Genomic DNA, 26,709 nt, shown 5'->3' with positions numbered 1-26,709 from the left:
TGGTTGGATTTGGGTTATCCTGCCAAATGCCACAGGTATTTTTCAAATACACATGGTTACTTTTGTACCCGCCAATGATCATGCCCTCACATCCAGTAAAGGACAATATTCACAGAATATTTTCACAAACTCACTGTGGCCTCAGGCCATAATGATACAAAATACCTTAGCACCTGTTCCTTTTCTTCCTCACCAAATCATCACATCAACTGAAATGTTTTTCCCCCAGAGCTTTTGATTCCTTTGTTTGATGCATACAACAGCTACAGGATGTAAGATTGTAGAATATCACACACTCTGGTAACAAAAAAATGCTACTGTGAGCTACTTGCAGAAGAACATTTCCATTAAAAATGTTGCTAGCTACAACAGTGTAGAAAACAAACCTAAAACCTGGTTCTTTCTAATATTTTCTTTTTATCCGGATGATCTGTCTTTTCTGTTTATTTTTGTTACCTAAGCTGTGTACTTTGTTTCACAGTCTGTTAGAAAAGTAGTTGGGATGTAGTTAAAACCCCTACCAGAGTGCACATCACAATGCATCACAGTGTGGAATTCTTTCAAGTATGAAGTTGAGGTGAAAACATTCGGCGAATCTGTGTTGTATGAGTACAAATTCCCTGCCCATTCCAACTAGATAGTCCTGACACAGTGCTGACAGTCAATTATTATTAGAGAATTGAATAGACGAGTCACAGCAGCTCAAAAATATGTTTATTATAGGGCAGTGGTTCTGCAACCGGTCCTCAAAGACCTCCTGAGGATATGCACAACAAATAGATAGAGCAGGTTTGAGAACCACTATTATAAAGTCCTGTCTTTTTCATATACTTTAACAAAATATGTACACAATGTAGGTTTCATTTTTGTTACTCAAGTCTATTTTGAATATATCTCATTTATTATTCCCATAAGAAGCACCTCAAAATATAACAAATTACACCTCTTCTTGTCCTTTGAAACCTAATAAAATAATTTGAAAGTATTCTCTCCAGACCTTGTGCTGTAATTCACCTCAACCTAGCTATGTCAAATCAAATCACTGCTGCCCTCCCACTCCTTGACTCATTTTCTCATTATCATGGGAGGGTGGAGATGAATCTTTATACTTTTAGATTCCCATTTATTTATTTATTCAGCACTCATTACAAATCAGTTCTGACCTAGCTGCCAAGCCTTGACCTTGAATTTTAATGCAGTCTGTTCCAGGTTCCAAGATGTCTCTGTCTGTGGATTGCAATTCCCAAACAAATCTGGTGTGATATTCTAATTAGATTTTCACTGTCTATCTTGTGAGCACTGATCTGTGACGATCTCATGTCACCCAGATTTCAGTCAAATATGCTTATATTGTTAAGCTAATGCATTTAATGAGAGCATAAATCTACTGGTTCTGAAGCAAAAGAACACAAGCCATATGGGCTGGATTCCTTTTTGATCCTTGCTTTTTATATTGTATGTGCTTCGTCTGTTCATTATTAACTACAGTATGCTATCAAACAAAACGTCTATTCTCTTTTGTTGTCTACACTTTCCAGGATGCACCCTCTTCTTTTACGAGACCGATGGACGCTCAGGAATTGATCACAACAGCATTCCCAAACATGCAGTGTGGGCTGAGAACAGCATCGTCCAGGCTGTTCCTGAACACCCCAAGAAAGACTTTGTTTTCTGCCTAAGTAACTCATTAGGTGATGCCTTTCTCTTCCAGGTCAGTATTTTTCTGATTTCAATAGATAAAGCAATGCCACTGCCTGTATTTTAAAGCAACTGTGTTTACATCAGGTGATTAGAGACCTCCAACTATTTAGTACACTCCAGTTGTCCAAATTAGCCGATAGATTTTCAGCATTTTACAAGTTTCTCAACCAAAGTGGATAGTAGCAGAAAATTGCTTAATGTTCAGGCTTCTTCTGAACCATTTTATGTGCTTGGTAATAATGCAGGAAATCTGTATGCCTTAGTGGCATTTCAGTGTGTTGAATATGATATATATCTTGGTTTTAAAGGCCAATCTGTCAGGCTTGTTACAATACTGACCTTAACGTTATTCACGCTGTAACTCTCCTAGATAGCGACACAATTTTCTATTTTTGTCAGTGTCGTATTAAAATGAGGACCCAACAACCATGTAAATTACCAAACACTCTGTTTTCAGACATAAAGGTCTAGCTGTTAGTTAGCAAGTGTTTTCAGTTCTCAGCTGGCTTCATAAGAAACAGCTGTTTTTGTATATGTATCTAATGTAAGCACAGATGTATGCTGAGTATAGATGTAGGCACATGCTTCAGCAAAGGTCTAATTTAGTCTACTGTCTAACCACAATCTTTGGTGTGCCTGTTATCAGACGTCAGGGCAGACAGAGCTGGAGAACTGGATCACGGCCATCCACTCTGCATGTGCCACGGCAGTGGCCCGGCAGCACCACCGCGAGGACACCGTGCGTTTCCTACGTGCTGAGATAAAGAAGCTGGAGCAGAAGATTGATATGGATGAAAAGATGAAGAAGATGGGAGACATGCAGCTCTCAGCTGTCAGTGACAGTAAAAAGAGAAAGACTATTCTGGAACAGGTGCGCTATAGAGTTCAATCAGCTTCTCAGACCCAGATTCACTGTAGCACTTTTTTTTATTTAACATTACACAACATTCACAAAACATCCAATGATTTGGGTTGATAGTGCCAAGGTTTGTGGAACAGATGTGTGAATTTATTGTTTTAGATGTCTCAAGGCAAATGTTCTGTTTGGCTTTTTTTTCACTCTGAAACACTTTTGCATGTGTAGGGATTTATGGAAAGAATTTCATGCCCAGGAGGCCACAGTCCTAAATCTGTGTTTTTGCATGTGACTGGAAAGTAGTGCACACGGTTAGGATTACTGGATTGCTGAAAAGCAAGTGCATTTCTGCTACTGTTTTTAATTTCCTACAGTTAGGTCATTGTTTTCCTGGGGCTAGTTTTATGCTTCCTGTAGAGCTTTCTCCAAACATGCTCAAAACAAACGTAGTATGAGAAATGCATGAAGTTCATCCAAGTTGCATGGAGTACAGAACTGTGCAAAAGTCTTAGGCACTCTCTTTTTTTAAATGCTAATATTTCAGTCTTAAATATACTACTTATTTCATGATTTCTGCGTTATTGGCTCAGTAAAAAGAAAGAGGCTAACATATGTTTCAGACAAAAACACTATATATATATATATATATATATATATATATATATATATATATATATATATATATATATATATATATATGTATATGTATTTGGTAAAAATGCTTTGATTCATGCATAGACATTATGATTTCTGTGTGGGAGATGTGTGTGTGTGTTTGTGTGTGGTGTATGCAGTGTGTGTTTGAGAACTACTTTCTCTTACTGCTTGTTGGGTTGCAAGGGGTTTGTGTATGAGAGAGTTCTCTGTTTTTTGTTGTTCCAGTAATGGAGGTGTATACTCCTCCATGGTTTTTAAATAGATTCAGTATAACGTGTGTGTGTGTGTGGTTTGCTCACTAACACTGTTCTCTAGCGCTATATAAGTATTAATATCATTCCTGCCCACAGCACTCACCACAGAGCACCACATCAACTCTCCCTTCCGAATCAAACACATACTCTAACTCTTTTGTAATAAAAGTAATATAAAAGCCCACAAACATGTTTTGGGAACATGTTAGAATAATATTTTTCTTTACTGATCTTATTCCACAATCATCTTTATCTGAAACTCAAATGTTAGTAGGACCAGAAGCAGTTCATATAGATCTTTTTTTGCAGTCCTTACTGAGTTTATGTCTCACCTGCTTTTCCTTCTGTCTTAGATCTTCCTGTGGGAGCAGAACCTCGAGCAGTTTCATGTGGATCTGTTTCGCTTTCGCTGTTATTTATCCAGCCTCCAGGGCGGCGAGCTTCCTAACCCCAAGCGCCTACTGGCTTTTGCCTCGCGCCCCACAAAGGTGGCCATGGGCCGTCTGGGCATTTTCTCCGTCTCTTCCTTCCATGCCCTGGTATGGACACACATCCACACCCAACCACAGACACCCACACACACACTCGCACACAGACAAGTCTTTGGTAGCTTTGCCTAACATTCCCTAATTACATAGGGCTGCATGTCACCTATAGTGTTCATGACAATTATCATAAACCGGTATAAACATTTATAAAGCTTTATTCTAACATAAAATGTTGAAATCTGCTTTTTCTCAATTATGATGTCAAGACAGAATTGACAAAATAATGTTGTGGCACTCTTTCAGGGTGGCTCAGAACAGAATTTCATATCAATTGACTATTATGTAAGGTGTCAGAAAAGCCTTATTTGTCACTTATGAAAAAGTCTTACCAATGTTTATTTGGGTATATATAGCTTTAATGTACTCCTGTAAACATGTAGCATAGTGTAGCAATGTAGCAATGTTCCTTTAAGGTTCAGATTTCTGTTGTCTGATTTTAATGACCTGATTATTTTAGCTATTTTTTTTAAATAAGTGAAATATCTTACTTTATTCTCTTACTTTTGTTTTATTTCTCTGCACATCCCTTTGAGCTACATTCAGCATACGAAATACACATACCTACAAACGCAAACCTCTGTGCTATTCTTCAGTACTAATCTGTATGTTTTCATTTTACCTTCAGTTTCACCCATGCTCAGAGACACATTTACTTCGTCTTAGTGCTCTTATGTAACACCCCTCAGGTTAAAAAAGAGACAGGTTTGAGTTATGTAGGCAGATTGATGGAATGGTCCACCTGTACACTCTACTCGTAACACATCTAGTATTAACACTTAGTCATCATCCTACACTTCTGTCATTATTGTGCATAATGGCAACACAAGTTCCTCCTGAAGGAACTGCATCAGCGTTGGTCTTCCTTTCTGTGAGAAGGGAATTCAGTGAGAAATTGTTTACAGTTTTAAGCTGAGAGAGGCTTTTTCCTGAGAAAAGCTTCAGCGATGAGTCAGTAATTGGCTTTGTTTGGTTTGTAGGGATGTCTCTACATGTAATATATTCTTTGAGAGCGTTTAACAAGATTAAAGAAGCATAGCCTGTCTTTTAAAAGAACTTTTTTCTTCTCTCACTCTTCAGCACAAAAACTAAACAGTAATAAACCCTGTTCCACCAGGATAGAGCCTTCAGTGCTTCAGTGCACTGGCCCATCAGCGATTGCACTTTCCCTCATATGAGAGTTGCAATCATATTTTCTAAGTGATTTAGTGCTTTACTAATGACATGTGGGATTTACGTTCTCATCTTTGCTGCAGAGTTACAGCTTTGTTGTGTAACTCTGCCTCAATGTGAATTAACCTAGAAATGCCAGACAGATTCTTGGTCGCTACAGGAGGTGAATGTGGATGCCAAAACATTGTGGCTATCTGTATATTCATGCTGTGACCTATATATCAGCAAAAGAGTTATATTTCCAATCCTATCTGAGTCTTGGGGCTTGCTGAGGCGTCAGCATGTTATATTATGACTATTACTAAGAAATGCCAAATGCAGGGAAGATAAGCTGGGTGCTGTCTATGTCAGCAGGTTTATTTGGCATGATTTTGTAACTTGAGGCTTACTATTTAATCATGTGTCAAGGCTAATGTTGGTGGTTAATGTATTAATCTGCATTTACAGTTAAAACCTGTATAGCTAATTTGTGTTTCTGTTCATTTGTGTGTGGTTTCCAGGTGGCAGCGCGGACAGAGAGTGGCGTTCGTAGGCGGACCCACGCCCTGTCCCGATCTTCCAGTAAACGCAAGAGCCGTTTTTCCTCACTGTGGGGTCTGGACACTACCTCAAAGAAGAAAAGCAAAAGCAGACCCAGCATTAGCCAGGTCTTCACATTAATCTTAGATTATAGCTCCAGTTAATAATCCGATCATTGGAATATAAATGTGATTTCCACATTTAAAAACCTTACAAGACGTATATATTGAAAGATTACCAGGTTTACTATTGGAAGACATAGTTGATATGCACAGCATCTGTCTGTGTGAAATGTAAACACAATCCGGAAAGCTAGTCAGGCTTACTGCCATTAATTCTACACAATGACAGTTTTTAATGTACACAAAACCGTCATGGTTTTTTTTTTGCTTGTTGGTTTTGATTTATTTTGCTCTTTTGTGCCACAGTGTGACCTTCTCTTTATGTGCTTTATGTTCTAGGTGTTTGTGGATGGAGAGGACCCAGTGAAGAAAAGTCTGGAGGAAATGTTTAGTGATCCAACCAAGGAGAACTTGGTAAGGGAAAAAAACAGCTTTACTGTAAATTAGTAAAAACACTTTACTGTGAAAGAGAACAACATCCAAATTTTGGATGGCGAGAACAAAACAGTTTTATTTTATCTATTCATTGGGAATTGCTGCTAGGGGTCTCCGGGGAGAGATGGGGGATGTTAGACTATTTTCCCACCCCTCACATCCATAACAGATCTGGATGAGACAGATGGTTTGTGTCTTGGTGGGTGAAATGTGTTTGAATGTGTATGTAATGAGAGCGTGAACCATTCAAAAGAGCAAATATGCTATGTGTTTGTGAGTGTGTGAGAGAATTTGTGTTTGTGGTCAAGAGAAAGAATGCAAGGGAATGGTTACCCATAGTGTGTGTGATGCAAAAGGAGAATTAAACAATGGTCGGTATTAGTACCTCACACTGACTGAACTGTTGCTATTTCATCAGCCTTTCACCAAGCTTCAAGCTTCATGTGTGTGCAACCACAGTCCTTTACATTCGTGTGTGGGTTCATGCTCTCATTTATTACATAGCCCACCATCAGTGGCATGCAGTAGCCAGATTGCTGGGAGGGATGGGGAACAGTGAAGCCTGTCACCTGATACGGGATGATAAGATATCAGCACTTGGGCAGTATGCTGCTGCTGACAGCAGGACAGATCTGCAGACAGGCCTGGGAGTCCCAGAGTCCCATACCCTGGCCACAATGTCCTCCTGTTCATCAAATTTCACCCTGTTGATCAGCGACCACAGGCCAAGCTTTAGCTCTAAGGGGCAAAAAGAGATCAGATACTGTCATGGTTGGATGCCAAGTTAATTGGATTCGGCAAATTAGCTGGAATTAGAGACAGATCTTGCTTGATGCATTTCTTCTGTATTGATTTAGACAGCTCTGTTTAATCGCGATACGGCTAAATAAAGCGCACATTTAAAATAGTACAGGCATGACGCAGCCAATTGTGTGTGTGTGTGTGTGTGTGCGTGCATGCATTTGTGTGTTTTGTTAAATGAGAAGTCTAAAAATATTTGTTTGTTTGTTCATTAGTTAATTCATTAATTTGTTAATTAATTAATTTATTTATTAATGTGATTTAAAGTTAATTAATGTGATTTAATGTTCAAATGATCCACTTCATTGCTTAAACCAAAGAGAAGTCTGAAGAGCACATCAAAATTCTACAGCCCTATTACCTGCATGTTGACAATTTTTATTGTGTACTTTTTTGCAAGGATCAGACAGGGTCCATGAGGAGCCTTCCTCAGCATGCTGCAGACAGTGACGTTTGGGTTACTGAATATCTCACGCCATCTTGGGTCATTTTGCCCAATGATCAACCAGTTCTGGCAATTATCCAACCAGGAGAGACAACCCTGGAAGCCCTGGAATCAGTGTGCAAGGTGAAAACACACGCATACATACACACGTGCATATACATGCTTAGAGGGCAGCACAGGCCTCAAGATATAGCTTTTAAGCTTTAATATTTACTTAATTCTTTTCATTTTGCTATATTCTCTCTTTGCCTCTAAAGGATCATGGTTAGCTCTTAATTCCTGTCATATTTTTTTACTGAAACTCAGTTTGAATACCTCTCAGTATTTATATCTGCTGTGTGTATTAATTATGGATGATATATCTCAGAGAAACATTTTAGACAGCATAGGTCTAATTAACCAAGCTGTGTGCAAACCTCATTATCTAACATTACAGGCTATATCACAGACTGCCTCGTTTCCTAAAAACAACACATTGTACCAGTTACAATGAGCGTTTAAATTGTTACTCACTCTTCTAAACATATTTCCAGTGGGTTGCATTTGGAAAACGGGCTCCAAGTCTAAGACCTGTAATTACCATAAAGAGGCCAAATCTTAAATTCCAGTACATGTGCCCAAACTAGGGATAAACTCTTAATTCCTCAGTGCTGTTGTCACTTAAGCATGAAAATAAAGAGTAATCTCAATTGTCTGGTCTGGATTGGTGTAATTAAAGCAAGACAAATTCCTGTCTGGTGACATTAGGAAGTTTTTTCCTGTGTTTAGTTTACTCAGAGGTAACAGTAATCCAGGAATCGGAGAACCTGACCCTGAACCATGAGTTTAAACAGTATATACCGTAGTTTTTGAAAAAGCTATCACTAACTAGGTAAAGCAAAGGATGCAGGGTGATATCTTGAAAAAGAGAGCATTAAACTGATCCAGAATGTGATATGAAAGTGTAAACTAAGCAATACTCATCTTCATCTTGGTTACTAATAATGTGCTGCATGGTTGATTGCCTGTATGGTACATAAATGCTGCTAAGAGATGCTTTTATTTATTCTGTGTGCATATGCAAATGTCACGTCTTTTAAAAAAAAAAACGAGCAGCGGCTGTGGAAATAGAATTTTAAATAAGTTATATTTTGCTGTTGGTTTGCAGACCTATTCAATCATTAAAATAGCTTCCTGTCAAATAACGTAATGGAATACAGTATGAGGCACTTAATGTTTTGTGTTCTGTCATAAAAAATGTATATTTTCACTTTATGGAGTGGGATTTTTTTTTCACGTTTTAATAAGTAATGGGTTTATGATACGAAGGACCGGCCATTTGTCTACAGAGCTACCTTATTAGGAGAAAAAAAATGGCTTATCGCATTTAACCATAACTAGGGCACTTGGAAAGACGTATTGTTGTTTAGATCAAGTTGAAGTGGCTCGGATTGATGATCTTTATGATCCTTTCTCACCCTCACGATTTCTTCAAAATGTTCATATATGTAAAAGGTGAGGTATGTACTGAATGCTCCATAGATATTTGTCACTACCATTTGCCACATGCTTGTAAAGAAGTAACTAGGACAGGGTGTTGGTCCATGACTGTTTGGATTATTATAATGTAAGCTTTACCTGGCTTAAAAGCTTTTCCCAGAGTTGTTCTTCGTCAGTGTTTTATCAGTTTTGCTCCACCACGTTTGACCTCAATCATGATGTGGATGCTAATCATGTATTTGTTTTCTCTGTCCTCTCTCAAGGCCCACAGTCTAGATCGGTCCAAACACTATCTCCGGCTGAAGTTTCTAATCGACAATCAAGTGCAATTTTATGTCCCTAAGCCTGAAGAGGAACTGTGGGACCTGGTGAGATGTAGTTATATCATGAGTTTACTGTTGTTCTTGTCCTTCAGCTACTCCCTGTTTGGGGCCAGAGTGGATCATCCGATCCGCATATCTGATTTTGTCACAGGTTTCTCCAGATGCCCTTTCATTCTCAACCCTCCCATTTTATGTTGGCTTTGGACCAGCACTGAGAGTTGACCCCTCAGTGACTGGGTTGGTTCCTTGCCCAGGAATCAAAAGCTGGGCTGTGGCAGTGAGAGAGAGATCCTTGATAGAAAGTTTGATAGATGTCCTAGTTGCGCAGTGATTTCCTTGATTTTCTGATAGAAAAAACAAAGTTTAGCATGGTGCAGATTCCCATGATTTTCTGATAGAGAACGCAGAGTGTAAGGATTCTGTAGGGGTTCAGAATTCCTGATTCAAACTCGATTGATCACAATAACAATTTTAAAATTGGAAAAATATTGAAATGATTTTGCTTGGCTCAGTATCCTTAATAAATATCATAGCATACTTGTACACAGAGATGTGCAGGTCATTTTAACCTTGAAATAACAGAATAATAAATTGGCAAAAACAATTATGTGAACCTTTTGGAATTTCTTGGTTTGTCTGCACAAGTTTGACATAAAATGTGTTCTGATCTAAGTCAAGGGTATTGACAAATGTAAAATAAATAACAAAAATAATAACAAAAAAATTCTGATCTTTCATGTCTTTATTAAGAACAACCATAAAAACCTCATAGTGCTAGCGGATAAAGTATATGAACCCTTGAGTTTATGACCTCAAAAAAAGCTAATGTATGTGGATTCACACCCATGCACCTGAAGGAGCTTTGGGTCTTTAATGCAATATTGTTTATATGTATAATAAATCAAAATAAAGAATTGTTATTAGTTGTACAAATGGAACCAAAGTAGGTACATTTCTCATTGTCTCTCTGTTTTACCATTTGTCCATTTCCATAAAACTGATTTTTGGGTTGCTTGGGGGAACAATTTCCCTATGTGTAAATCAAAAGGAGTATTTTCTTTCATGGGGTTTCTTTTATAAGGTTTTTGTCCATTCTTTTTTTTTTTTTTTACACTTTCTTCTGTCCCTTTTCTTTCAGCTCTACAAAGAGATTGAAATTTGTACCAAAACTACCAAAGTTATCCAGTTTGACAGAAATGAATCCTGTACCATTGGTTATGGTAAGACCTTTTTCACACTGCTACCTCATTTAGTAAATACAGTTATTGTATTATTGAATGTATTGCACCACAGTCTATTTTTCAACTGGAACCAATTTCTCTTTTCTTTCTTTCTTTCTTTCTTTCTTTCTTTCTCCTCAGGGTTTTCTGTAGTTGTGGTGGATGAGGATGGGACACAGCAGCTACATATTACAAACGTGAAGGCAGGAGGCATGGCTTTTACTAAAGGTGGGATCAGCTCTGTTGTCTGCATGTAAATTAGGCATCTGATGTAACAATGCTGTACACTATATGAAAAAAAAAGAGGTTATTTTTAACTGCACCTTTCTCTGTTGATGGTACATCTTCCCATTACCTAGAATGGTGCACATAGTGAAACTTCAAAGGTTTACTCTGAATTATGGTCCCTGTTTCTAGAAAACATACTTATTAAAGATAAAAGATGTTCCCATTGAGTTGTGAAAGAACTGTGCTGAGTAAATTTGATGAAATTTCAAAGCTCAGACAGTGAGATAAAGCATGGATCAAGACACAGCTAGAACTGAAACACTGCACAGGCATAGGTGAAAGTTACTCAACATAACTTTGAATTTTTACCATGAACCCAAGGAGGAAAAAAATAGGCTACTTCATGGTGACAAATCGAACATGACTACCAGATAGTCCAGATCTGAATAAATTATTTCTAGTGGTTTTCAAACATGACTGCAATCTGCAGAGAGTCTCTACAACTTGCAGTCAAAACTCAGATAAAATTCAGTCACTTAGTAGCACCATACCCTTTTAACTATAAAATTCCCCTTCAGTCCATTTTTTTTTTCATGAAGATTATTAAATTAGTACAATATGATTTTTCAATATAAGGCTTTTTATTCCTGAGCCAGCAAAATACACTACTTCCAAGTTATTTATAGAACTAATTAGGTCTGGATTAAACCTTTTTAAGTGACCATAAATAAATATACAATAATAAAATAATACATATACAATAATTAAATATTTCAGTCAGATCCAACTAAGCTTGTGAATAAATATTTTAGATGTTTTTTTTTTTTTTTACAAGCAGTTACATAGTTTAATTGCTAATATTATATATCTTAAACCTTCCAATGTACAGTGATCTTCCAGTTAACCTACATTAAACATAAGTATTAGTGACAAAAGTTGATTTGCTGGCTAATACTAAACGGATTGGCAGGACCTTCATTTTGAACCTCACGTAGTCACCTAGTATGCTCTAATAAAGTGCTTTACCCTTGGCTTTTTGCTGACACATTGCTGAGGGAATATCAAGCTATTTAAAACACCACAGTCTGACCCAAATCTCCACTCAGCTGGAGGAAATGTGTTTTAAAAGCTTTCGCATGTGACTGGATCAGCATGTTAAACCAATTTCATGCTACCAAATGTCAGCTCATCTCCATCTGACCTAGGTTATGACTTAATTCAAAAATGTGTTGCATACAGACCTGAAAAAAATGCTGGGAATGACATCAGAAGCTAAATAAAAACATTCTAGTGCTCTTTCTGACACCTTGTTTACTCCAGTATTTCTCAGAGCAGATATGTTTACTGGTTACATTAAACCAACGTAGCAAGCGTACGTAAAACTCTGAAACATGAGTCAGTCTAATCAGCAGGCGATCAGCACAAACTAGACAAGAGTAAAGCATGCTATGATCAAAAAACGTATCACACCAGGTTTATAACAAAAAGAAGAAATCGTCACAGACACAATGGTGGCACAAGAGTGTGTGCCTTTAAACTAAGAGTCTGTGTTATTTAAAGGGAGTAGTGTGATTAGAAACAGATGAATGGCATTAGTAATCAAGTGACCGGGAGCAGGGGTAGGTGTTTTACTGGAGGTCATGTTATGAGGGAGTTGCACACATGTCTTTATTAGGACCTCTGGGTGATGTAAATTTTTAGGACAGTACTCTGTAGGATATTTTGGGATTGTTGTAGTTAAAACTTTATACTTAAAAAAGTGCATGCCTGTCTGCTAGGCTTAATAGGCACTAGTTAGTATGGTCATCCAGCCGTTTACATGTATTAGAGCAGAAAAGTGCTCATGGCTAGACTCCATGAGTAACCAGGCCAATCAACACAAAGCCAAGTAGACAGTGTTTGTCCCCAGAGAACAAAGCCTGTGTGAAGCTTGTGCCCCAAACATGCACTTCATACTGAAAATAAAATTAAAGACACATGCAGTTTGAGATGAACGCGCATGGAAGATATAGCGCTGTAGCATTGTTGCCCAGGGGCGGTGCTCTTAATCCAGGTCAGATTGCATACACTAGCACTGGCACTTTAGTGATGGTATGCTTCACATCCAATTGGATCACACTTCAGACTATGTGTGTGTGTGTTTGTGTGTGTGTGTAAGGCAAGAAAATGAAACATTCACTTTTTTAATATAATAGTTTAGGCCTTCATAACGTTCGTTGTTAAATATTATATACAGAACTATATCACATGCATCCACTTTAATAGGTACACCTGTACACTTATTTATGTAACCATCTATTCAGTCAATCATGTGTCAGCATCACAATGCACAAAGTCCTGCAGATTTCACATCAAACACCAGAAGTGGGAAAATTGTGACTTTAACTGTGGAATGGTTTTTGGTGCCACATGGGTCGGTTTGAGTATTTCAGATATTGCTGACACACAACAGCCTCAAAATTTTTCACAGAATTTGTGTGAAAAACAAAAGCATGCTGTATGTGGAGGGTCTGCAGGCTAAAACACTGTTATGAGTGAGACGACCAGTCTAGTTTCAGCTGACAGGAAATATATAGTAACTCAAAGTTAACACAATACATAAAACCTTGAGGTGAATGTGCAGCATGAGATTCCACTCCTGTCAGCCAAGTGCTAGAATCTGAGGCTTTCATGGGCACAGACTTACCCAAACTAAACCGTTGAAGACTGGAAAATAGATGTTTGATGATGATTTGTTTTCTAATCCTCTAAGCCATCTTGTTCCCCATGATAGCAGATGCATGCTAAGATGCTTTTCAGCTTACCATGGTTATAAACAGTGATAATCAGATGTCAGTTTTTTTTTTAGCAGGTGTACGTTTTCTGTCTTAAGTATAGCGCTCTTTCTGGTTTCTGCTTTCTACTCTCTTTAACCTCTAATTAACTGTTTATAACTGTAACATAAGTGATAACAGGAACTAACTTGTCTTATGGACAGTGTTAAATGTAATTATGTATGGTTAAAATTATGCCATGTTTTTCATTAATAATTTAAGAATTCTAATTGATGTTCTCAAGTTTAGAAGAACAAAACACTTCAGAACATGCTGCTGGATTATTTTGCCTAACCTGTGTAACCTCATCTGTGTCTGAGCTTGTCATGAGCGTCAATAAACAATTAGAGTGGCAGTCACGTGGTACCATAATGAGTAGTTCAGTTGCACTGAATCAGATGACGATTGGTCAGCTCTTACGCTGCTAATTGATTATCAAGCAAGAGGAATGCAATCAGCTGGATGGTGCAGCAGAGGCAGAAGAAAAAAATCTAGAAATTTAATTTTGGTGATTTAAAATGTGAGACACTACTTCCAATTTTTTATAGAGAATTATCTAGCATTTCCACAATTATCTAGAATTTCCACCCTGTTATTCTTATTAGACAAATTTCACCATAAGGTTATTAAAAATATTTTTCAAAGTTAAATTCCTTGTAAAAATGAAAAATGTGTGTGTTTGTGCCTATAGGTCTGAGAGCTGGTGATGAGATCCTGAAGCTGAATGATAAAGAGGCGAGTGTGTTGGAGCTGTCAGACCTGAATGCCGCATTTGCTCAGCCTTCTCTAACTCTCACCATCAGCGCCGTGCCCTCATCTGAGCCGTGTCAGCGATGTCCCCTGCTTCCTCGCCGCTCAGACGCACCACATGACCTTTACACAGACATCTTCTCCCAAAGCCAAGGTACAATTATCAACTCACAAACACAGTTCAAATTGGATTGGAGAATCAGAAAATCACTGCTTCTCTGATTACAAACAATACTGAACTCGTATTATATCAGGGTCTTGCTGATTTTCTAACTGAACTTATTTATGCTCATGAACTCTAACCCTAAGTTAATTAATAACAATAATGGAAATTGCACTGGTACAGCAGACAATCACAGCCCAGTAAAATTAGTTTAAAAGTAATAAATATAATAAATACCACTAGACTATATGCTTCTTGGAAGATCAGATCAATTCAGTTCTATTGTGATATTATACTTATTACTAAACTTGTTCTGTTTCATAAATACTAAACACAACTCGGAGATGCTGATAACAAAACAGAAACCGTTCATATCATTTATGCTTTGTTTGCATGTGACATGACCATGTTGGAAATGGTGGGGTAGTGTGAATAATCGTAAATCAGGCATAATGGAGGAGCTCCCGGTTATGTGCGTAAGAAAATTTGAAAGGTAATACAAGGAATTTAAAGCACACACAAAGATAGATAGATAGATAGATAGATAGATAGATAGATAGATAGATAGATAGATAGATAGATAGATAGATAGATAGATAGATAGATAGATAGATAGATAGATAGATAGATAGATAGATAGATATCAGGTAAGACATTACATTGTAACAGTTTTTTAAAACAAATAAAAGATTCATTGTCTTTTGATAATCATTTTAAGTCCTGTGCTAAAAAAACTGATAGACATTCAGATAGAATATACTACACCCAATAAGACTCTTGATTTCTCTCCACTTTCCTTCTGTGCTCTCCTCGCATGGCTCTGATCTCCTACTCCCTCTAGAGGACATCCTGGATGAGGCCTCTGGACTTGTGCTTGAGAGCCCAGACACTGATGATGTGGAAGAACGCGTCATTTTAGCTGTGGATGATGCAGTGGATGGCTCAGTGGCTGAGCTGGAAACTGACTCTGAACACAAGGTAAGACAGAACTGCCATCATATGATGTTGATGAATGCAGTCAGCCTCTGAGCTCTGTATGCACTTAGCCCTCATGTAATTAAATGTAGGTCAGTGTGTTTCAGATCAGATGTCATTATAGTGGATAGGATGTGTTGTATGAGTGTGTACAGGGCACAGTACAGTGCTGGAACACACTGTGCTGTTAGATTTGTAGTATTGTTATTAATGTGCTCAACTCACTTCAAAACCATTAGACACACACACACACACACAGAGAAAGAGAGAGAGAGAGAGAGCTGTGTATCACTGTGTCCCTGAGGATTAAGGGTGTAACACAATGGCATTTTCTTTATCTGTATTTGTTATGGGCTCAAAATATTCAGATATTTGTCATGCACAGTTTATGTACTGCACTTACTGCACAGAATTGTGTGTGCACCACTGTTCTTAGATAAGGGCTGAAAAACAGGCACATATCACACATTTCGTCTAGTGAATTTTGCTGAAGCCTGGCAACCCTCCCCATGACCTTCCACAAGCTGTCTTTTTAAGGTCTGCATGAAAGTAGACCATACGTCTCCAAAGCACAATAGATCTCTGAAGCTTTCTGTAAAGCTTTCTTATAAACATGAATAGTCCATGTAATATTTATATACACAGTTCATTTAGGACATATTATCTGTTCAATCTGTACAATATATGCATATTTGGATTAAAGCTCCACTGCGGATGCACTCAAAAACAAACACAGAGCTGTGTGCCATTGTGTCCTTGTAGACACACACACACACACACACAGAAAGTGTGTGTCTTCAGCATGTCTCCATGTTGGCTGCAGGGCCTTTGGCTTGGTTTTCATTTGTCCAGGTTCAGATTCTTTTGTCCTACAGCTTTCTTACAGCCTGCCTGTCCTCTTCCATCAGCACACTGACTAAAGCACAATGTGGTCATCTCCTGTTTCACATCATAATTGACACCTAATTCTTCTTTAGGCATAAGTTATACCAAGCCATACATTCGCCTAATCCATTGCTGATAATATTTCTGTGAGGTTTTATTTACACTATGCACAAAATCTGGCATTTGTTATCCTGAGCTCATGGGTATCACTGCAATGGAGTTTTGTGGTTTTGTATAAATCTATTGTATAGTGCGTTCTTTTGTTATGTGATCTCAAAGATCATGTTTGCTTTATAGGCAGCATCAGAGGGATGGGATTGCTCACACATGGATATGCAGAGAACTGTAGTAATGAAACATTACTGTTTTATTCTATTGAGGTCAGTTAGGTCATGGGTGGATGTGTAATTAGTCAGGCAAAAAAAATAAACACATTCGTTCTTGCATTTTTTCTTGTTGTTGCTAATCAGTGTGTGCTTACTCTGGATCCTTATTCTGTTTTCATAAATAATGATAAATATGGGATCAGCGTATGCAATTTTCACATTTTGAAGTGCAGCACCTGTAAAATCCTGATCCATACAGTCCTCCTTTAACATCCCCTTTTTATTAGTTTAAACCATATTAGTAGTACATCAGGCACAAACAGATGTCTTTAACACAGTAACATCATGATTACTGAATATATATCTGGATCATTCGTTAATTTTCATCCCCAAATTGAATCTGAAATGAAAAACAAAAGAGAAATGTGCAAGCTCATTTTAATATTTATTGCTTCAAAACCAAAAACAGACCCTATTTGTACACATTTCCACATTAGTCTCATTTTAATCAAGATGAAGACTGTAATCACACTCAATGCATTCGATTTGCCTCACTGTCAGTGCAAGCCATGCTGCAGTCACCATGCTTGTCATTCTGATGTTCCATTGCTGCATTCAAAGCCAATTACTACTGATGCCCATTTCCTCCAGTTAATAAATGCTTCAGAGATCACATCATGGTATTAAATCTGAAATAATGCCTTGTACATTCACTTAGCACACAGGAATAGGAAATAAATTGATGCTTACATGCTTGATTTAGCCTGTTTGTCATATCTATGTTTTTTGTCCTTTGCATTGGTACTTGATTGAATGCGCAAAAGTTGGTACCTGGTTTCCGCCTTATTTTCTGAGCATGTGTGTCCTTTCAACCTCATCTTTCTATATTGTTTATATATTTCTGTTTCTGCCATCTTGATGACAGTAGAGGAGGAGCAAATAATCTTTGTCTCTCCGGCCTGTGAGCAGACACACCATCTGCTGCCAAGCCTCATGTTTAGCCTCAATAACTCATGCACAGCAATGCCATGCCATCTGTGTGTGTGTGTGTGTGTGTGTGTGTAGGTGTGTGCACATGTCTATGTCTGTCTCGTTTTCTCTTTTTTGTCTTAAGGAGTCTCATTATACCGGTATTCACCTTGTAAAATCCACTGTATAACAATCAAGAGAAATTCCTTAAAAAGTCTCAAAAAGATTAATATCAACAATTTTAATAATTTGGTCTATCCTTCTATATCCGTACATGCAGTATTCCTTTATTTGTATTTTTTTTTTATTAGCTACTGTAAATCACACTGTGAACACAGATCATTTAATTCCCTACTGAAGGTAATAATATATTCCTGCAAGCCATCACAGCGTCTCATCACATCTCTCACCTGGTGCCACTCCAGAGTGAAGAGTCTGTAATTAGACCCCATTTTCCCTCTTTATACAGTTCTTATTGAAGCCATGGCTCTTTCTGTATAATCAAATGAATATCTTTAACAGCTATTCAGCTCCTGCTAAGTGAGACCCTTTAAGCTGGCCATGCTTTGTGCACTTGTTTTCTTTAAATCACATTGGTGGCCAGTGTTATGATCTCATCGCCTGTTTTTTATTTCCTGAAAAGCCAAAAGAAAAAGAGGGAAAGGATGGAGGACACCTTTTTTTTAAATTAGCCCTTCATTCTAATTACTCGATTACAATTCAGATTGCTTTGTGCTGATAAATTGAGGCAGGTGCTGGAGGAAACAGACAGTCCAGCATACAAAGAGGAGAAGGACTCCATTAGTTTTTCCGCTGAATAACACCTGCACACGGTTTCTCATCCTCTCTGATGAGATGATAAGGGTCGGCATTTAAGTTCTAGACCAATTAGATACAACTCCCGCTGCTCTGCTAATTTGCACTGAGGAAAAAACAAAGATGGGTTTGATAAAGTCAAGTTAATTTCACATTAATCACTTTTGAATTACAGCTTTGTATGAGCTGTGTATGTATGAGCTCATACCAAGACCCCAGTATTATATGGTTCTGTCTGCTTTTTTTCCTTTGCAAAAATTAGTTAATCGTAAACATGGCATAACCAAGAATTAATTGTGTTAGGAAATATAATGATAAGTGAATTCATGAGTTTGTCACGCTCATACATTTTGGGTGGATTCCAGACAGTAGTATAAGCAGTTACTGAACAATAAATTTCTTATTTAACCGTTTAGCCATATGAGAGCTACACTGAAAAGCTTACAAAACAGAACTACTCTTTTTTTTCCCCTTCCTGCACACGGTCCACCTTGGTAATGACACAGGTCAAAGGAGATTGGGAAGATTTGTTCAAACTGACAGGAAGGGCACGGTAACTCCAATAATCTCACTTTACAACAGAAAGGTATCTCCAAACACACAGTCTCAATCAGATTTTGAATGGAGTTCCTAATCATTTAATTGTTGAGTGTATAGTATAGTGTGTGCAGTTGTGTACCAGTGGAAGGAGTGCACTTTTAAGTTAGTTTAATAATCAATATTTATTGAACTGTTGAATAATCGTTAAACTGTTTCGTTTACAGCTCAGTTAATTTGTCAAGCACATTCACCATTTAACATTAGTAATGTAGAGCTGAAATGGAAGTGGCTGATAAGAGGACATCCGTGCTCTCTAGGGAAGGAAATGTTTGCCATCCTCTCCCATGAGTCATTTCTCTGATAAGACAAGTCTTCTTTAAGCACTTGGCTGTAGTGTATAAGTTAGGAGGTGGGAACTTTGGAGTATAAAACTACGCCTACAAAACGTTGTCCTAGTTCAGATTCCTTTGGCAAAGCAAGAGTCTGTGAACAGGTTTGGACTCGCTTCCTTCTCACTCTCATACTTTCGACTGCTCCCTTTTTTTTTAGTTCTTATTTTCATCATCTTTTGAGCTCATTACTGGTACTAGGTGCATGGATGGAGGTATGGCACATTCAATATAATGTTCACGTTCATTTTCTTTCTTTGCAGGTTTTTTATGTTACTTTATACAGTTTCTGATCAAAAGTTTTATCTGCACTAGTTGCTTTTGCCAACTTAACCCTAACCCTAACCCTATGGCATTGCCGTAAATAATGGCTGTAATACTCAGTTCTATAATATATATATCCATATATCCAATTTTATGTTGAAAATATTGTTTGTGCCTTCTTAGAACTGCACGTGGTTGTTTTCTGCAGCATTGCAATGAGGATCTCTGGATTCGCGTGTCTTTTGGTGAAAGTTCTCACTTCTGTATGCTGAAGTCGTTGTTAATTTGCATAATGTCTGGCTTATGTGTCACGCACAGCTCCGTGCCTGTACATGGACAGATTCAATTCATATCTCATTTGAAAAGGCATTACTTGAGGCATGTCAAGACCAACAGCACTTTATTTGCAGTATACAGTAATTACACTGGAATTTTGTTCACACTCATTCTCCTGAGAAAAGAAAAGTCAAAGTGAAGTGAACCAACGAGCATCACACAGTCACACGCTGAGCTCTTGTTGTTGATCTGCAGTATTACTGGTGTTTAGCAGCACTAAGCTGTGCATTGCTGGGCAAGTGGGGGCGAGTGACATGCTGCTGCCGAGCTTCTTCTGCCTTTTACCCCTCCCCTCCTGTCCCTCTCATCCTGCTCCAGATGGGATTATTATTGTTATTATTCTCTCTCCCTCTCTCCTGCACTCTCTGTCGAACGCAACCACTTGTGCCGTCCACCCAGAGAACAGACCAGTCACAGCGAGAGAGGAAGGGATGCAGAGAGGAAAGGGTTTTGCTGATAAAACACTGAACTAAAGCAGAAGGCAGGCTTTCTCGTCAGAACATTGAGTTTTGTTCTCACACTTGGGGAACTACTGTGAGGAGATAAGGTCAAGGTGGAGCTGGGTTCGGCCCTTCTTTTAGGGGTCATTTTGTTGTGATACCCTTAAACATTAGGATTAGGATGTCGGTGCTGTGGAGGAATAGGAGCTCCAAGCGCTCCTCTGAGTCTGTCTATGACATGCTGCAGCTGGTGAGCCAACCAAGTGTGTATGTATGTGTGTGTATTTGATTGAACATGTGTGTGCTATGGGGAATATTATGTAATCATTCACAGATTGTATGACCTTCTAAATCTGATTTTCTCAGACATTTTTTTTCTTTAATCTCTCTCTCTCTCCCTTTCTCACAGAGAGTAAAATTAATCATTACTTGTTGTAGATCCAAAAGATCTGTCAGTCTTTCAGCTTGCTTTCGATCTACTCTCCATTGGCTGTCTCAGCAGTTTACAGGAGACAGTGATGGGCTGTCAGTCTGTCTCTGTGTATTAAGCGAGAGGCCATGCTGCTGCCAGCCACATCTGTCCTTTCCTCCTGCTGTCCTTGTGGATCTGTTCCACCTCTGCTGCTAGTCCTGTTGGGTATTATTACAGCATACAGGACTGCATTAATTATATTATAAATTGTGTTATCTTCGTTGTTACAATATCACTGCTGCGATGAGGAATCGAAACCTTGTGTTTTTACCCAACCACAACAACAGGCAACAACTAATTATATGGTATTTTACTGTTAATGATATAATAATTTATGATATTTTGTCAGTACTAGAAGGCAAACTATTCACCTCCACCACGACCAGTTTTTATGGCTCATCTGTGCAGTGTTCAAAAACACTTCTCACATGTGTCTTCTCACGCACAGACTGTATGCTGCTTCTGATGGACTTTCACGCGATTTATCAGATTATACAGAACTCGAACAGAGTGCCAGAGTGTGAGGTGTGTGTGTGTGTGTGTGTTTATGTTGTTCTTCTCAACAGCAAGAGGCACACAGGCCATAGCCTTAATATACTCCAGAGTAACATGAACACACACATGAGAACTCTCTCACCTTTCCTCGAGGAAAATTCTTCAGATCAGGAATTCTAAGAAGTCGTTCGGCATGTTACAGCATATGATTTACAGATTTACATACTGCACTGACACTTCATGGAATGTCATGTTTTAAATTTATTCATAGGACTATGTTCTCAGACTTATCTTTACAGTCTATTAGGATTTCTCTTTGTCTTTCTCTCTCTCTCTCTCTCTCTCTCTCTCTCTCTGTGTGTGTGTACAACGTTCCGTTTCAATTTGAATCGCTGCAGGTATCTCATCTAATCTGCAAATCTTTTATCCGATGCAGGCAGAGAATCAGTATCCTAATTATTATTTTTGGAAAAGATCTTTTGTTGATGATGTTGCTATAACCAGAGCAAGAGGTTCCTTGTCATTAATCTCAGAGCTCCACTTGTTTTGTTGTTGTCTAATACAGTATGTGAGACTGCATGCTAAGCACATTCAGGTTCATTTATAACTTTTGATCTGCTCATATTTTTTTAGTTGTTAGTGAAGCTTTTTGCTTTAAAAAAAGTCATTATAATTAACTGGCGCCTGCAGTGTATTTGTGTGTGGGTGTGGGTTTGTGTGTGTGTGCATCCAGTCAGGCTTGCTAGTCCACGTTTTTTGTCTTTGACCTACCTTCTGCAATTTGTACACAACTCCCAGCAAAGCAAAAAAAATACCCTTAATAATCATATTTCTAAGAGTCAGAGAGTCAGAGATCAAGCACTAGCACGACTCACATACTCATTACATTCTGTGTAGTTTAAGAAGCATGGCCTGTCCTCAAACAAAATTTATTTCCAGCACTTTATGTCCAAACGTAAAAGTAAACAATTTAGTGGAGTTCAGCATTTTGAGGGTTAAGGTACTTGCTTAGTGGGTTCCAAGTGGCACGAAAGAAATGTTTTCACCCTGTTGTTTGGGAAATCCAGACATTGTCACAACCATCTGTCCTCCAGAAGAGCAAAAAAACTTCGCTGTCCCTTCTGGGTGAGAGAGATGGCATTACTTTACCTCATGTCAATCAGAGTAACACAAACCAACTGTGGGTGTCTGTGAGCTCATTTATGTGGCAGAGGGCAGATGTTCTATTCTGCTGCAATGTGACGAAGCAAGAGACATGATGCATTAGTTGATCTTACATGTTTCAGTGCAAGCACAGTTCCCCACTTTTCCTGTTTTAAGATGATTTACAGCTAGCTATTGAGGCCGAATTGCCAAAATTACTAGAACAATACTACAGTAGTAAGCTCACTACTTACACTTAACTCTGGTCTCTGTGTTATTACTGCTGTTGCTTATAATTTCAAATAAATAAATTAGTATTTTTATATGATCAATTAAAATATTCCTTCTCCAACAAGTGAAGAGTGAACCTGAAAAGAAGGAAGTGAATACCTGGTATGTAATGGGGGTCTTTCTCTCACTTTCTCGTTTCAGAGTACAGAGCAAATGACTGCATTCTGCCGCAGCCTTCATGACATGAATCCTGCCAAGTCTGTTGCATCCTCTTCCTCGTCGGCCTCTTCCTCATGTGTACCCAGCCCTATTTCTCCAGTGCCTGTACCCTCCACCCAGCGCCAGCTCTCCGATGCTGACAAACTGCGCAAGGTTATTAGTGAGCTGGTGAACACAGAGCGCACCTATGTGAAGGTCAGTCCCTGCTGGAGAGAAACATTTAATATTAAAGCAGCTTAAACACTTGCATAGTTGCAATTTAATGTACTGATTACTCTGTGACACAAGCACAAATTGTGGACACAAATATCATGCCAGAAAAGTACATTTACTGAATCAGGAAATGACTGAAGAATAACAAAGTGTCTCTTGAGGTCACTGACCCAATCCTGATTATTGTATGCTGAAGTTGTAGGCAAAAACAAAACAGCTACATCCTTATTTCTGCTAACATCTGAAACTGCTGAGAATGCCACAATGTCACTGATTTTGTTTATGCATTATCTCACATTGTCTTTTAATAGGACCTACATTTTCTGATAGAGAGATACCTGACTCCATTGCAGAAGGAACATTTCCTGTCACAGGATGAGGTGGGTGCCAAAAGTAACCTAGGATCAAGTTCTGTAGAACTCGAAAGAAGGATTCCAGTAACTAACTGAATCATTTCTAACAAATGATGAGTAATGAAATGCAGGATAACTTGATTATATAGAGAAAGGGTTGTGTGTATTTTGATGCTATGGATTTGAAGTGGGGACACTGGCAGAAAGGTTAAAGCTGGATGCTGATGTGTTGTTTGTGTGTGTTTGCAGCTGGACGTGCTTTTTGGGAACTTGCCAGAGATGGTTGAGTTTCAAGTGGAGTTTCTTAAGACTTTGGAAGATGGAACAAGATTGGTTACAGATTTAGACAAGCTTGAGAGAGTGGATCAGTTCAAGGTGCTATACTCAAACCATCATTTTTTTTCAATGGGCTGGATATCTATTGTCTGTAAATAACTTCATTTTTTAAACCTCCAGTGTTCTAGTAATTTTTTTTTCCTTTTACTCCACAGAAAGTGTTGTTCTCCCTTGGTGGCTCCTTCCTTTACTATGCAGACCGCTTCAAAATTTACAGTGCTTTCTGTGCCAGCCATACAAAAGTCCCTAAAGTCCTCACCAAAGGTAACCCTCGTTTCCTGTTTAGCCTTAAGATCATTGTGCCAGAAAACCTGTTTTTACATTAATTACAACCTTGGCCTAGAATAATTGGTCATGCACTTTGGACAAGAAACAGTGCAGTTCTTGCTGCCCCAGAACACCACCAGAAAACCAACTGTGGGCATGTGTGAGCTTGCATATAAAAATATGTATGAAGATTCCAGTGTTTAGCTGCATGATCGTCAGTTCAGAAAGATGTGCGGGCTGGCTTAAAGTGTCTCAGAGCAAGCATGTTGGTTTCACCCTGGTTGGTATTTGTCATACAAATGCAAAGAACTAGCACATGGGTGGGAATTTCCAATGACTAGCTATACTTAGAGCCCCAAACCATACAAAATGCTGATTAATTAAAGACAATAAAAATGTGTCTCCTTGCCTAACATCCTAGAACGTCACATCATGGAGTGACCCACAGCTGTTTTCTATCTCACTGTGCAGGGCACATTGTTTATGCCATATCTTAATGCATGACATTTGGCAGCATGTGAGGTACAAATGGAGAATAGCAAAAAATAAATAAATGAACAGTGTTCAGCCAGGTTTTCAGCATCCCCCCACTCCCACTCCCTAGGTTAGACTGAAATTAAAAGAGTAACTGTTTAATGCACAGATCGGAGTAAGCATATGCTGTTAAAAGCACAGGCTTCAAGAATATGGATTAGAAAAAAATGAAACTGCAGTAACTTAACCAATTTCTTCTCTCTGAGATTCATCAAGGGTTAGGGTTGCAAAGACTTGCAAAGATAAAATGATTCATATGTTTATACTGATTAAAAATGACTGATGAGTTGATTTCTGTTATACCGGGGCAATAAAACACCAGTGTACTGGTAGCATGGTTAAAGATAATTATGTAATACTTTACATTACTAATGCAAAGAATACTAAGATATTGTATATCACATATGGGTTTTTTTAAACACTCTTGTCAAAAGTGTCTAAGAACCATTTTTTCCTCTATTTGGATGAATATAGCTAAAACAGACCCCGAGTTTAAGGCATTCCTTGCCAAGAGAAACCCAAGGCAGCAACACTCATCCACTCTGGAGTCCTACCTGATTAAGCCAATCCAGAGGGTACTGAAATACCCTCTGCTGCTCCGAGAGCTCTACTGCCTCACCGACCCTGATAGTGAGGAGCACTACCATCTCAATGGTAAGTACAGAAACGGCTATGCCTTATGTTTTATGGTCTAAAATTGAACCAACAATATTTACAGGAATAGTCTGCTTAATTATACTACAGCGTGTATCTGATTGCTCAGTAACTGTTTTGTTCTGAGAAACAGCAAATGGTTCCATTAGCCATAGCATCTACCATTACCTTTTGTTAGCCCTGTTTTGTGGAAACCAATGATGCAAGGACACACATTTAGACCACAAACTGCCTACTTACTATGGCTGTAAATCTCTAGCTAGATATTAGATGTAACTAAACACAATTCCAGCTGCCAGTCTACAATACACTCATAGCCATTGTTCCAATTTCAAAATCAACATTTTGTCCCAACCATTATCTATAACATTTTGTGTCATTTTTGGTACATCACTTCACTTCTCAGTTTAATGCATCATGGTTAAGGTACATGGCTCAGTGCATGCTATTTTGTAGTCTGATTATATTGCCTTTGGTTTTCATTATAAACAGTTGCTATGAAGGCTATGAATAAAGTGGCCAGTCACATCAATGAGATGCAGAAGATCCATGAGGAGTATGGAGCCGTGTTTGACCAACTCATCAGTGAGCAGAGTACAGACAAGAAGGAGGTAAGTTAGTGTGTTTATATGTGTAGTTCATCAATTAAAGGCAGTTCCTTTTCATATTTCATTTTGGACTAAACTAGTAGTATATACATATTCATACATAATAATCATCTTTCACTTTAATACTAATAGCCTACATTTTTGTGATGTGTGCTAGGTGGCCGATTTGTCTATGGGTGACCTGTTACTGCATGCCACTGTGGTTTGGATGAATCCTCCATCATCTCTGTTGAAGGGAAAGAAAGACCCAGAGCTTGCTGCCTTTGGTAAGTGTGCATCTGTGTGTCTTGATGTCTATGTATGTTTTGAAGGGGTAATGGAAAATGTGGTACACTGCTTCCAGGAATAGCATCTTTTCTCTTATTCATTACCAGAATTCTGCACTTACTCTCACATGGTCAGTGTTGTGTAAAGGATCCATCAGTCAGATTTAAGTAAAAGCCAAGATATTGTACATTTCTGGAAAATGACTTTCCAGAAAGAAACTTCTCAAGTATTAAGTTTTAAAGAACACCCCCAATGACCTATATTTCTATTGCCAAAACCTTCTTTCGTCAGACAATCTTTACAGGCTGCTGCAGGTAATGACAGGATAGTCAGCTGAATAAAGACACCTTCTGAGCATAGAGATGAAATATCCACAGCTCAGGCATTAGTGTTAATTTAGTATTCATTTATTGTTATCCATAAGTGTGTACACTAAGTATGTTGACTGTTTAGCTGAAAAGTCAAGTAATTATATTGTTATTATGCAAGTAGT

The 26,709-nt window shown here is 38.3% G+C and overlaps 1 protein-coding gene across 3 annotated transcripts in view; it reads left to right on the top strand.

The window, feature by feature from the left end:
- The window catches only part of tiam1a (TIAM Rac1 associated GEF 1a), a 52,659-nt gene that overhangs the window by 20,870 nt on the left and 5,080 nt on the right, over positions 1 to 26,709 (top strand). The window contains exons 5-22 of one of the 3 annotated variants that reach the window (XM_058411915.1): positions 1,539 to 1,711; positions 2,348 to 2,572; positions 3,822 to 4,007; positions 5,687 to 5,833; positions 6,167 to 6,241; positions 7,464 to 7,631; positions 9,251 to 9,355; positions 10,449 to 10,530; positions 10,672 to 10,758; positions 14,263 to 14,475; positions 15,326 to 15,462; positions 22,967 to 23,179; positions 23,509 to 23,577; positions 23,800 to 23,925; positions 24,042 to 24,150; positions 25,162 to 25,341; positions 25,834 to 25,952; positions 26,107 to 26,215. In XM_058411915.1, the coding sequence (XP_058267898.1) occupies positions 1,539 to 1,711; positions 2,348 to 2,572; positions 3,822 to 4,007; positions 5,687 to 5,833; positions 6,167 to 6,241; positions 7,464 to 7,631; positions 9,251 to 9,355; positions 10,449 to 10,530; positions 10,672 to 10,758; positions 14,263 to 14,475; positions 15,326 to 15,462; positions 22,967 to 23,179; positions 23,509 to 23,577; positions 23,800 to 23,925; positions 24,042 to 24,150; positions 25,162 to 25,341; positions 25,834 to 25,952; positions 26,107 to 26,215 (2,523 nt within the window). Of the gene's footprint in view, positions 1 to 1,538; positions 1,712 to 2,347; positions 2,573 to 3,821; positions 4,008 to 5,686; positions 5,834 to 6,166; positions 6,242 to 7,463; positions 7,632 to 9,250; positions 9,356 to 10,448; positions 10,531 to 10,671; positions 10,759 to 14,262; positions 14,476 to 15,325; positions 15,463 to 19,453; positions 19,600 to 20,341; positions 20,675 to 22,966; positions 23,180 to 23,508; positions 23,578 to 23,799; positions 23,926 to 24,041; positions 24,151 to 25,161; positions 25,342 to 25,833; positions 25,953 to 26,106; positions 26,216 to 26,709 lie in introns of those variants that run through there. The other 2 variants (XM_058411918.1, XM_058411917.1) reach the window with 2 other exon arrangements.

Source organism: Hemibagrus wyckioides, linkage group LG16 (genome assembly GCF_019097595.1).
Source record: "Hemibagrus wyckioides isolate EC202008001 linkage group LG16, SWU_Hwy_1.0, whole genome shotgun sequence".
NCBI lineage: Eukaryota > Metazoa > Chordata > Actinopteri > Siluriformes > Bagridae > Hemibagrus > Hemibagrus wyckioides.
The sequence above is the reverse complement of the archived record's forward strand: the minus strand, read 5'-3'. Positions and strand labels throughout refer to the sequence as shown.